The sequence below is a fragment of the Thamnophis elegans genome, chromosome 10, assembly GCF_009769535.1.
Source record: "Thamnophis elegans isolate rThaEle1 chromosome 10, rThaEle1.pri, whole genome shotgun sequence".
In the NCBI taxonomy this organism is placed as follows: domain Eukaryota; kingdom Metazoa; phylum Chordata; class Lepidosauria; order Squamata; family Colubridae; genus Thamnophis; species Thamnophis elegans.
Genome location: NC_045550.1, coordinates 10,565,909 through 10,578,106, shown reverse-complemented (window position 1 = coordinate 10,578,106; position 12,198 = coordinate 10,565,909). Strand labels below are relative to the sequence as shown.

The 12,198-nt window shown below is 39.6% G+C and overlaps 1 protein-coding gene across 1 annotated transcript in view; it reads left to right on the top strand.

Annotated features, from left to right (window-relative positions):
* Positions 1–360: 360 nt before the first annotated feature.
* INPP5F (inositol polyphosphate-5-phosphatase F) overlaps positions 361–12,198 on the top strand; it is a 53,596-nt gene continuing 41,758 nt past the window's right edge. The window contains exons 1-2 of the mRNA XM_032225310.1: positions 361–671; positions 10,903–10,983. Coding sequence (XP_032081201.1) covers positions 575–671; positions 10,903–10,983 — 178 coding nt within the window. The 5' untranslated portion in view covers positions 361–574. The remainder of the gene's footprint in view (positions 672–10,902; positions 10,984–12,198) is intronic.

Genomic DNA, 12,198 nt, shown 5'->3' with positions numbered 1-12,198 from the left:
GAAGATGTCCGGACTTCAACTCCCAGAATTCCCCAGCCAGCATTCGCAAGTGTGAAAAAATGGCATTCGCTGGCTGGGGAATTCTGGGAGTTGAAGTCCAGACATCTTCCAAGCGGCCAAGGTTGAGAAACACTGCCCTAACCAATCAACCAAGAGACGGAAATAGATCGATTTATTTCGCGCGCACAAACCCCCCCCCCCGCCCCTCCGAATTCCCTTCACGCGAAGCCGCGACGTTTTCTCTTTAAACGACAAAAAAAAAAGGAGGGGGGAGGAGGAGGTAAAGGGAAGGTCACGTGCCCACCGGTATGCGCGCGCCGGAACCCGTCCGGCCGGAGCAGAAACCAACGAGCTCGGCGGCGGCGGCGGGTGTCGCGCGCGTCTCCGCGGCTCTTCCCGGAATAGCCGCCCTTTAAGAGGGGTTGGGTCGCGCCCGGTTTCGTCGGCGGCGGGGGGGGGGGGGGGAAGTGTCCGGTCGGGTTTGGCTGCCGCTTCTCCGGCTAGGGCTTCCCTGAGCGCGGCGGTTGCTCTCTTGCCTTTCCTGCCTGCCTGCCTTTCCATTGGCTGCCCCGCCATGGAGCTTTTCCAAGCCAAGGATCACTACATCTTGCAACAGGAGAACCGGGCGCTCTGGTGTAGCCGCGCCGACGGCAGCCTCCAGCTCCGACCCGGTGAGTTGGTGGGCAGACGGGTGGCCCGGATCGAGCCACCCCGCTGGGCGAAAGGAGCGGGGAGCGGGAGCAAGAACTCTTTAGCGGGAGGTAAACCTGGCGTCGGCGGGGTTTTGCCGGCTCCGAGGAAGGGAAGAGAGGTCGGGGTGGCTACGGGGTAGCTGGGAGGAGGAGGAAGGGCACCTACTGAGAGGCAGAAGGGAGAGGCGGCTCTCGGAGTGCCGAGAGGGCGGGTGGGCGGTTTATCCACTGGGCGAGGGAGTTGCAGGTTGACTCACCTGGAGATACAAATAAACAGAGTTGGAAGGGACCTTATAGGTCATCTAGTCCACCCCCCCCAGAAGGTGTCCCCTGTTACTGGAAGGGGGAAAGTGCAACACCTCCAAATAGAGGAGTGGACAAGTCCTCTCAGCTTCCCTTGACGTGGAGAAATGAGCACATAGGGCAGTGTTTTTCAACCACTGTGCCGTGGCACACTAGTGTGCCGTGACATAGTGTAAGGTGTGCCGTGGGAAAAACACTTTATATATAGTCAATATAGGCACAGAGTTAAATTTTTTTAACATTTTCTAATGGTGGTGTGCCTCGTGATTTTTTTTCATGAAAAAAGTGTGCCTTTGCACAAAAAGGTTGAAAAACACTGACATAGGGGGATAGCAATAGCAATAGCAGTTAGACTTATATACCGCTTCATAGGGCTTTCAGCCCTCTCTAAGCGGTTTACAGAGTCAGCATATTGCCCCCAACAATCCGGGTCCTCATTTTACCCACCTCGGAAGGATGGAAGGCTGAGTCAACCCTGAGCCGGTGAGATTTGAACAGCCAAACTGCCAAACTAGCAATCAGCTGAAGTAGCCTGCAGTACTGCACTCTAACCACTGCGCCACCTTGGCTCAGGATGTTGGGACCTCGGGATGTTGGGACCTGAGGGAAGAGGGGGGGGGTGTCTTTAAATTCCTGAAGTCCAGGTAGTCCTTGACTTACGGCCACAACTGAGCCCAAAATTTATGTTGTTGAGTGAGACGTTTGTTAGGTGAGTCCCCATTTTATGACCTTTGTTGCCACATTTGTTAAACGAATCGCTGCCGTTGTTGAATTAGTAACTTAACGGTTTGTTAAGTGAATCTGGGTTTCTCCATTGACTTGGCTTGTCAGAAGGTTGCAGAAGGTGATCACATGACCCCAGGGAAACTGCAACGGTCATAACTATGAGTCAGTTGTCAAGCATCCAGATGTAATTCACATGACCGTGGGGGAGGTTGCAATGGTCATAAGTGCAAAAAATGGTCGTAAGTTACTTTTTTCAGTGCCGTTGTAACTTTGAACGGTCACTAAACGAACTTTTGTAAGTCGAGAGCTACCTGTACTTGGAGTAAACCAGTAAAGGGCCTTGGGATACATTGGATCTTACGGTACCTGTGGCGGTTTTATCTTTCCCTAATACCTTCTCTCAGGATGGTAACATTTGTCTCATCATAGCCTTCCTTTTTCTACTGTTGGCTGTGGATTTCCTGTGCCAATATCTCTGGGCTTGTTGCATTTGACATTTAGAGAGTTAAAAAGCATGGGGGTTCTGGGGTTTACTGTGGATATATCCAACGACCGGTTTGAAATATTGGTATATGGCCTTTTTTCCTTCTTCCTATTTTAATGTTTGAATTGTAACAGGTTATTTGGGCAATGGGAATAAAGTTGAGACCTGGTTTAATGGATGTAATGTTTGTCAAATGGTCAGTTTGTCTTACCAATAATCAGTTGGATATATGCGTAAGAGATTTTGTTTGCCATTTGGAAAAGAGATCTGGGAGTGGGAGCTAGGCTTGTAGCAGTGATAACGTGCTATCCACCTGTCCTTGGGATTATAGCACTGCTGTACCATCATGGAATTAGTTCCCATTGCTAAATTGCTAATTCTGCAATCTTCCTTTTATTGGCATATGGTAGCGTGCTGCTTGTATAACTATAGCGTGTCACTGTAAGCAATGTACCCGTAAGTAAAATCCTCTTTTTCTTGATGGGAATCCATCTATCAATCAGAGTGATGTGAAAGTGAGTTTTGAAAGATGGCTGAGCCACGTCTTCTTCCTATGTGGGTCAAAGCAGGAGTGAAACCTGGGGGAGAGGCCCAGTAAAACAGAAGAACCAGTTCTCTCAAAAATCCAGCAGCTCTCTCCTATGATGATCAGCTCTGCTGCTTTACTTAGAGCTGCCCAGAGTTTTGTGGGGCTGGGTTTTTTGAAAGAGTAATCGCTTTTCATTTGCTTCCCAACTTCCCCCACTGCTGATCAGCTATTGGCAAGGCTGGTGGGTGAGGGACCCTGCTGGATTTTTAAATAGTTGTCTCTCTCACTTTATCATACAGCTTTCCTGTATAATTATATATGGAGATGACCTTGGGAGGCAGAGCCTAGGGAATGGTTAGGTAAGAGACAGCATCGTCTATAGATGTATAATGGGCAGGGTGAGAGACTCAGAAGAGACCCTAATTTCTTCGGTTGTAAAGGAGACTGGGAGAATTGCATAATAAAGTAGAATTAGCTCATCTGATCAGGTTTTCTTTGTGGTCTACTGGTAACCTGACATCAGCTGTGGTTGATCAGCTGTGGTTTTCACCTCCCCAACTCCCATTGGGGAATTACCCTATAAAGTGGGAGAGGGTCCCTACTGCACTTTCCCCATCGTTTCGGTCAGCTCTTTTGCAGGCTTCTTTACACAACAGATTTAGTGCTCATACATTGGTAAGCTGACACAGCCAGATGAGTTAACCTACTTACAGTCATACAGAGAATAAAATTATTAAGTGTTGGTGAAGAGTATGAAGTTCTAAAAATATGTCCATTTAGGAGAATTATGGTGATTTTAGTATATTAATAGCAAGATCCTTTATAGAAAAAGAGGTAGGTATACTCCTGGAAAATGATGTAGCCACATCATTTATTATTCTACTTTAGAGATGAAGTTGCTTAGAGAAGGTTGTTAAAGAAATTGGGGTACTTGACACATAGTAAAATGGCAAGATAAAGTCTTCAGCTAAGCCTTGAATGGATTATTTCATTTTTTCATGTATTTTTTAAAAGGTTCTCCTCATACAAGTATGCAGTTGTGTTTTTTTAACCTTTTATCTCTGTTATAATTCAGATAAGTGAGACTTACCAGTCTCATAATTTGAAGAAGTGCCAATAATGGATTGCTGATATGTCTTACAAAGAGCTCTTGATGGTAGCTTTGCTGCTCTTTTTCTGACATTGTTCTAAGCTGGTTTCTGAACATTTTAGGAAGAATCATAGCTATATTGTCTGTGACAGGAGATTTGACTAAGCACTGAATTCCTGCTGATTGAGCAGAGTCATTGAAACGTATTGAAATGACAATATGCTTGTTTTTTTATTATCCTTGTCTGAAGATAGTTTTTGCTTCAAAGACAATCTGTTCACATTTTCTATTTTTGAGTTTAGAGTTTGTGCTGATGAAATGGTTGGTTAGCTAAAATGGTTGGTTGGTTTATTTGGGGCATTATGTAGCAAAGTTTGCTATCCTGGCTTTTTCAAACTGTGTAAGCAGTTTAACAACAATGGCCAAATTTGCCAGTTACATACAAGTAGTCCTAGGTTTTCAGGACTGTTGCAGCATCCCCATGGTCGCGTAATCAAAATTTGGATGCTTGTCAACCGGTTCATATTTATGACAGTTGCAGTGTCCTGGGATCAGCTTTTGTGCCCTTCTGACAAGCAAAGTCAATGGTGTAGCCAGATTCACTTAATCATGTTAATAATTTAACAACTGCAACGATTTATTTGACAATTGTGGCAAGAAAGGTCGTAAAATGGGGCAAAACTCACTTAAAATTCAGCAACATAAATTTTGGGCTCACTTGTGGTCGTAAGTCAAGATTTACCTGTAATTTATCCACAACAATTTTAATTGGATGTATTTGGGGGTCTATATTTTTTCTTTTTTCCCCCCAATATGGCACAACAGGTTTGTGTAATTAAATTTGTGATTAAATAAAGAATCCCTGATACTGTAGATACTCAAACATTACTTGGCAATCAGTTATTGCAAAAAATATTTCTTGAAGGTAAATATTGGAAAATCACTGTCAAATTAATGCATTTGCTAGAATTTTAAACATACTTTGAAGATTGAATTTTGAAATTCTGTAATAAGAACTATATTATCTTTGAAGAAAATACATTAGCATTAGGAAGGTTCTTTGGCATTCTCTGATGCCTGGAAGGATTTTCCTTGATACTATACTGATTTTGGAGATACTTAAAAAGCAGCACAACTTTCTGATGTATTATTTCCAGTATTTTCAATAGCACATCTATGTTTTCTCTTGAATTTCAAATTGCATAGGGATCCTCTTTCCCCTTGGTTTCATTTTGGAATCCCTTGGATTGTCATTTTTAAGAGGTGTTTGGAATTGTGGAAAACTATTCATTTTGAAACAGATAATTTGTGTAATTATTTGCTTTTGGTGTTTCTGCTTTCAAGTCAGTCTCGACTACTAACAACTATATGGACAAATCAATATATGGACAGTTTTTTCAGCAACCTTTTCAGAAGTGGTAACTGACTAGAAATTGTCCTTGGCTTAGTGCCTAGCCCTAGGTCATAGTCTTCGTCCAGTTAGCTTAGTTTCTAGGCAAGACTAGAACTTATAGTCTTCCAGTTTCTAGCTCTATGTCTTTAACCTCAACTCCAAAGTAGCTTTTAATTTGCTAGTGGTTGAAATTAAATCAGATTCCATTTCCCACTACTTCTTCCTACTTTTAGAATGCCTCTCTTTGACTATTGACCAAATGTGACCCATAATTTGAAAAAAAAAGTGTATTCCTGCCATAGGGTATCATGCTATGGCCAATTTATTTTACATTCATGAAGTGAAACATTTAAAACTAGATGATTTTGAGTTCTCTTGCTGTGATTCCCATTTATCACATACAACTGTAATTACTCTGTTCTTTATCAATCACTTCTTTGCCAAATATCTAAGAATATATCCAATTAACAATTGATTAATTTTTGTGTTACATGTAGTTTGGTCTGAAACATATTGAAATTTGTACCTTGTTCTTCCAATGTCTATTCTTCACTTGGGTGCTGAAAAATGTAAAGAAATAAAATGCGGAAATACAAACCAGAAAAATAAAATGCAATAAAAATTGCTGCTGTACAGTTAAAATAGTTTGATGTAAACTATATTTGCTGTTAAACAAATGTTTCTTTGAATAAGATGTTTATTAACACAATACAGAACTCTTAATTAATTTCCTGTATTGTTTTAGGTTCTTCATTTTTGTTGTGGGAAGATGTTCCTGCATTTTTCTGCTTCCACTTCCCCAATACTCATATATTGAAGTTTAACTTTAATAATATTGTATAAGGGTTTGATTTAAAAATACAGTAGAGCTAGATTACTGTAATTTCAGATAGTGAAGTGGACAAGGAGTCTGGTACCAGTTTCTGAATGCTTCTGTATCATTGAATTATGAAACATGATAGATCTCTTTTGGTTTTACCTTAAAATAAGCTATGGTAGTTTGTTTGAACTGTGTATGGTAAAAGCTGTAAAGAAAGAAGGTACAGTGCTCTGTAACTGTGTAAGGCTACCTTTGTAATTAAGTTTAAGTCTGTGTTAAGTGAATTGTTTAAATGAATTTTCAGAGCTATTTTTGTGCATTTACTTTTGTTGAAGATTCTTTTTCTGGGTTGAACAATTACACTTCTTTTATAATGCAGTTTACTCCTTTGAATTAAGAAAAAAAAATCTTTGTTAATCTTAGTCAACTTTAGACATATGTGTCAAAAGAGAAACTTGTAAAAATTTCTAATAAGGAATCTTAAAATCTGAACTTAGAGGGAATCCATTTTTATTATTTTCATTTCAAAGTAGTGAATATTAGGTTGCCCATTTTCCTCTTCCTAAAAATTTCTTGTCTCTGTTGTATCTCCCCATGGGTTTTGTGGCCCTGCTTCAACAGAATTAAAGATCAGCAAGGAACTCAACAGAATCTTTCATCCTGTCCTCATTAGTATAATGATAAAATTTGTGTTTGATGCTACAACTGTTTGATGGCTTCATAATTGGCTGAATGACCTCAGCTACAGTTATAAATTGCTCTGCATTAGCTGAATAAAACTGAATAGGGTGCTAAGGGTCCTTTCTTTGTTGTTCCACATTTATATTTAAATCATTTATATGCCTTCTGACTCCCAGCAATAGACGATTTACAAATAGTTTTAAATATTTTTTAAAAAAATAAGAGTACAAAAATACAAGATTGCAAAGAAAATTAACCTGGATGGGAACAAGGGAAAGGATGAAAGGAAGCATAAATTATCCTTGCCAAATAGCTGGGGGAATAGCTTTGCCAAATAGCTTTGTCTTCAAAATATCACAGGGTGGGGGACGTTTGAATCTTAAGGCGAACCTCTTTCCATGAGGCAGGTGTTGCTGCAGAGAATATATTTTCCTGGGTCGCAAAAGATGGTATTGTTTAGTTGTTGGAACCCAGAATGTGCCAGCCCTGCTGGATTGAATTTGCCAAGCAGATATATGGGAGATTGGTGGCCCCTCAAGTAACCATGTTCTCTGCCATGTTAGGCTTTAGAGGTAATGACCAGCTCCTTGAATTCACACAGAAGCAACGTAGCAAGCAAAGCAGATATTGCACGTAAACCATTAAAGGGAAAGGGAAGATTGGACACTGGTTAATAGATATCGAAGACTGTTGGATCTAATGGTGGCTCTTGAGAAATATTCCACCACCTCTTTTAAGACTGGTGCATTGCCCCGCTCTGTCAGAGAGGCTACTATTATGATCCAGAAAGCAGCTGGATCCAGTGAACAGATGACAGTATGTGGAGCCATGTCTGTTTCCTCAGGAGTTACCATCATAAACCTATCCCAGATCACATCACCAGACTGTAGTTCAGGCACTGTTGCCTGACATAATCAGAGTTCAAGGCAGAGTGAAACTGAGTGATTTTATCTTATAGCCAGCCAGAATAATCTAAAAAAAAAATGCCTCAGATGTTCTGGACAGAGCCCTCCTTACCCAGCAGAACTGAGTTATAGGAAACAGTTCTGCTGGATGGTTATTAGCAGATGCAATAAGAGTGAAGAAACACTGACATTTTGCCACTCTCATTGCGATGAGGTAATGCCTGATATGGCTCTTTACATGGGGCTGGTCAAAATTCACTTTGAGTTTTCCTCCAATTGCAGAAGATTTCTTCCTCCTGGCATCTCTTCCAGCACTTCATTTTCCAGAGCTGTTAATAAAGTAGTTGTACTTGAATTGGCATACAGGAAGAGGCCAAATCCAAGGCCTCACCCACCCATCTATTGCAGGCAGGGACTTTATCATATCCTACAATGTAATGCACTCTACATGGGGCTGCCCTTGAAGAGTGTTCGAAGACTTCAGTTAATCCAGAACGCAGCCGCGCGAGCGATTGTGGGTGCACCCAGGTACACCCACGTCACACCTATCCTCCGTGAGCTGCACTGGCTACCCATTAGTCTTCGAATCCGCTTCAAGGTGCTGGTCGCTACCTATAAAGCCCTACATGGCATCGGACCTGGGTACCTGAGAGACCGCCTCCTGCCGATTACCTCCCATAGACCGATCAGATCTCACAGGTTAGGTCTCCTCCGGATTCCATCCGCCAGCCAATGTCGGCTGGCAACCCCCCGGGGGAGAGCCTTCTCTGTTGCAGCTCCAGCCCTCTGGAATGATCTCCCTGTCGAGATCCGGACCCTTACGACCCTCCCGGCTTTCCGCAAAGCCACCAAGTCCTGGCTGCTCCAGCAGGCCGGGGGGCCTGTGAAACATCCAGCCCCCGCGGAAATTGTGAATGTTGCGGTTTTGTTTTTAAAGTGTCTTTGTCTAGTCTTCCCCCTTCCCTTGTCTATTGTGAGCTGCCCGGAGTCCTTCGGGAGTGGGCTGCATACAAGACAAATAAATACAAATACAACAACTAAGGGATTGGACTAGGTGATTTCTGATCATATTTTACAGCTGTAAGATTGTATGATCTCTCTTGTTGTGAGGCACTGTAAGAAAATGTTTTCTTGTCTTGTCTTACGTACCACATTCATGATACTGACATACTAACTTTCACATACGAGCTTTGAGAAATCTGAGAGAACTAGCAAAGTGCCAGGAGAAGAACAAATGCTCCTATTTTTTAAAAGTAAGAAAAGGAAAATGTAGAAAGTTATATAGCAGTCTGACAATGCTGTTTGGGAAGATTCTTAAGGAAATCATAAGATGGTTGATTAAAAGCACCTTGAAAACATTCCGTTAATTACTAGAAGTCAGCATGGATAGGAAAATAATAATTATTGGCTTTTTTTTGCTTTCTGATAAGGCAATTTCCTTGGTTAGCTATGAGAATAATAGACATAGTTGATTTTAAAGGATTTGATAATGTGCATCATATTTTTTGATTAGAAAGCTAGTTAAATATGGACTGTGGGATATGAGAATTAATAGAATATATAATTGAGATGAAAATTATGCTCAAAGAAAAGTTCCTTTAAATTGGAGTAAATATTGAGATGCCACAGGGTTTAGCTTGCTATCCCCAATCTTTAATATTTTTATTAATATGTTATAAGGTGTGTTCAAGTTTCACAAAACTTTGGATGGAAAACAAATCCAAAATACTTTTGAGAAGTTAGAGAAATGGTATAAACAACAGAATAAAAATAACAGAGGCAACCAAAGTTCTTTATTTAGGAAATTATGCATAAGAAAGGGCTTGGAAATATTTGGTTCATTAATACTGCTTGTGAAAAAAATGGGAATATTAATTGATTACAAACTGAATATGTGTCAACAGGATGATGTGGCTATAAAATAATCAAGTGGAGTTTTTGGCTTTATCAACAGGACCACTGTTTCCAAACAGCTCAATTTTATTCCAGTTTGGACAGACCTCCTCATGAACAATTGTGTTCAGTCGTGGGGATGATACTTGAAAAATTTAGAGAACTTGAAACAAGTTCAGAAAAAGACAACGAAAGATCAGGGGATTAGTAATTAAGTCCTATAGAATGGTATGGAAGAATGTTTAGCTTTGAAACAAAGGAACGAAGGAAAGTTAGCACTCCTCAGGTATCTGAATAACATGGAAAAATGGATTTAAGTTATGAGAAGGCAGTGAATGTAGGTAAAAGAAGCTTGACAGTAATTACTTGGAGAGGTAGTTGGCTCCCTGTCACTGGAGGGGTTCAAGAATATGTTAGAGAGTTTTATAGACATCTGTCTGTGATGTTGCATTTCTGCAGTGGGCAGGATGTTAGATTTGTTGGCATCATTCATCTCTATAATTCAATAATTCTCAAGAGCTGCTTGTGTAAGCTGATAATAACTATTGATTTTATTTAGATTCTCTGTGTTAGAAGTGTTGCTTTTCTTGTTTTTCCCCCTGGTGTTTCCTTTTCCCAATAAAATGCACTTTTATTTCTAGAATTTGGGAATCAATGGTTTTAAAGAATATTTAATTAAAACTAAAAGTATATTGATAAAAATTACGGGAAACTTTGCCAATTGAGTATTGTTTCCTTATGTATTTAGTTCCCTGAAGCCACCTGAAGAAGGAATTCAGAACTCAGAATCACCCACTTATATGTTTTCTGCTAGCAATATTAAACATGTTAGGTGGTAAGAATAGGCAATAAAAACATTGGCAGAGCTTTTATACACATTCTAAAACTTGTTGGTTTTCCAGGTATCTTATTTTGTTTAATATTATGTAGAAATGACTGAGTTCCATTTTCTTTATTTTGAAGAAGGTGGCCCAGCCAGGAAACAGTGCTATGTACATTTCTTCATAACAGAATTAGGAAAGAATGAATATATTGTCTTATGAAATTGGACTTTCCAAGGAGTTAATCCTACTTTGATTAAGAACCACTATCCTGTTGGTAAAGGGACATGGCAGGTTTTGAATTGCTCTTCCTAATGTCTTGGCTGGGGGAAAAAAATGAAACTTAATTTTAGTCAGGGCATTAGATCAAGAAATATATGTTTTCTTAAAAGGAATTGTTCTTAACTAGATGGAGTAGTATGTACCTAGTATGTTTACACTATCATCTTGCATAGTAGAAACCCAATTTTTCCAGATAAGTAATAAAACAAGAAATGTGTATTTGAATTATATGGATAAAACAGTTTATATTTACGTGTCTAACTAAACTCCTCTTCCTCTGCAGCTACTGATCTTCTTTTGGCTTGGAATCCAGTTTGTCTGGGTTTGATCGAAGGAATTATTGGCAAAATTCAGCTTCATACAGGTATGGACAATAAAATATTTCTACAGTCTACAGCCTACAGAAATAGTTAAAATAATACTCAGTTTCTTATGCCTATTGGGTTAGGAAACTCCACTCTAAAATTACCTATGACTGACAAAATATATCTGATCTTTGCCAATGCTTCTATCAATATAATGTGTCACTTTTTTGTTGAATTAATAAAGAATTGGAAAGGAAATGGCTGTTCAAAACTATGTCATAGTTCTTGATGAATTGTGTTTTTGTGATTTATCAAATGACATTAGGAAAGAAAAATATACACACATGAATGAAAATATATACACGTTCACAAACGTATTATGGAAGTTTGAAAAGGTTTAAGTTCAGTCATTAGTAATTTATGTATAATATATTAGTAATATGTGGCTGTAAAATATTAATGAGAATTCTTGTCACTGTAAATTTGGTTGGAATTATAAATAAATGCTGAATTGAAAATTCTGGAAGAAACATAGAAATTTCACCAATATTATATGAAAAAGCAGCTTTTTGAAGAGCCAATTACCGTATTAATTGATCTCTACAAAGCATTTAAAAAAGATGCCTTACAAAACATGTTGTTATGAATATAGTACTTTTTTTCAGAGCTTTGAAGGGTGTTCCTGGCTTTCTTCTTTGTGTTTATATACACATTCCTTGCTATTAATCACATCAGAAGTGCCTGGGTATGCACATACATGCAGAGGTGCTTTGGGGACAACTTTTGAAACTCTGGTATGATACTCCAAAGGATAACAATTGCTTTTATGCTCTGAAGAAAGGTGCTTCATTCATGCTAGCATGCTTTGTGTATCACTTTTTCCCAAATGGTTTGCACAATCCAAGTTACTACAAATTATTAAAGATTTACTTCTCTTAAGTGGTTTCATGTGCTTTACATTACTGTAAAAGCTAGACAAGTTGTCTATGGTAGTAGCCCCATACCTTTTGTGCACCAGGAACCGGTTCCATGGAACAAGGTTTTTGTGTTGAACGGAGAGGTTGTGGTTTCGCATGCTGCCTGCATTTCGTGGATGGGGCTTCACTTGTTTGTACGACCTGGTTTCTGGCATTCTGCATTCCGGACCAGGACCAATCTATGGACTAAGGGATGGGGACCTCAATCATTAAAGTCATAGTTGTCCCAAAGATGTTTTTTTTTTTTTACTCAAAAGGCAACTGAAAAGAAAGTCAGGTGAAAAATGGCCCAAAAAC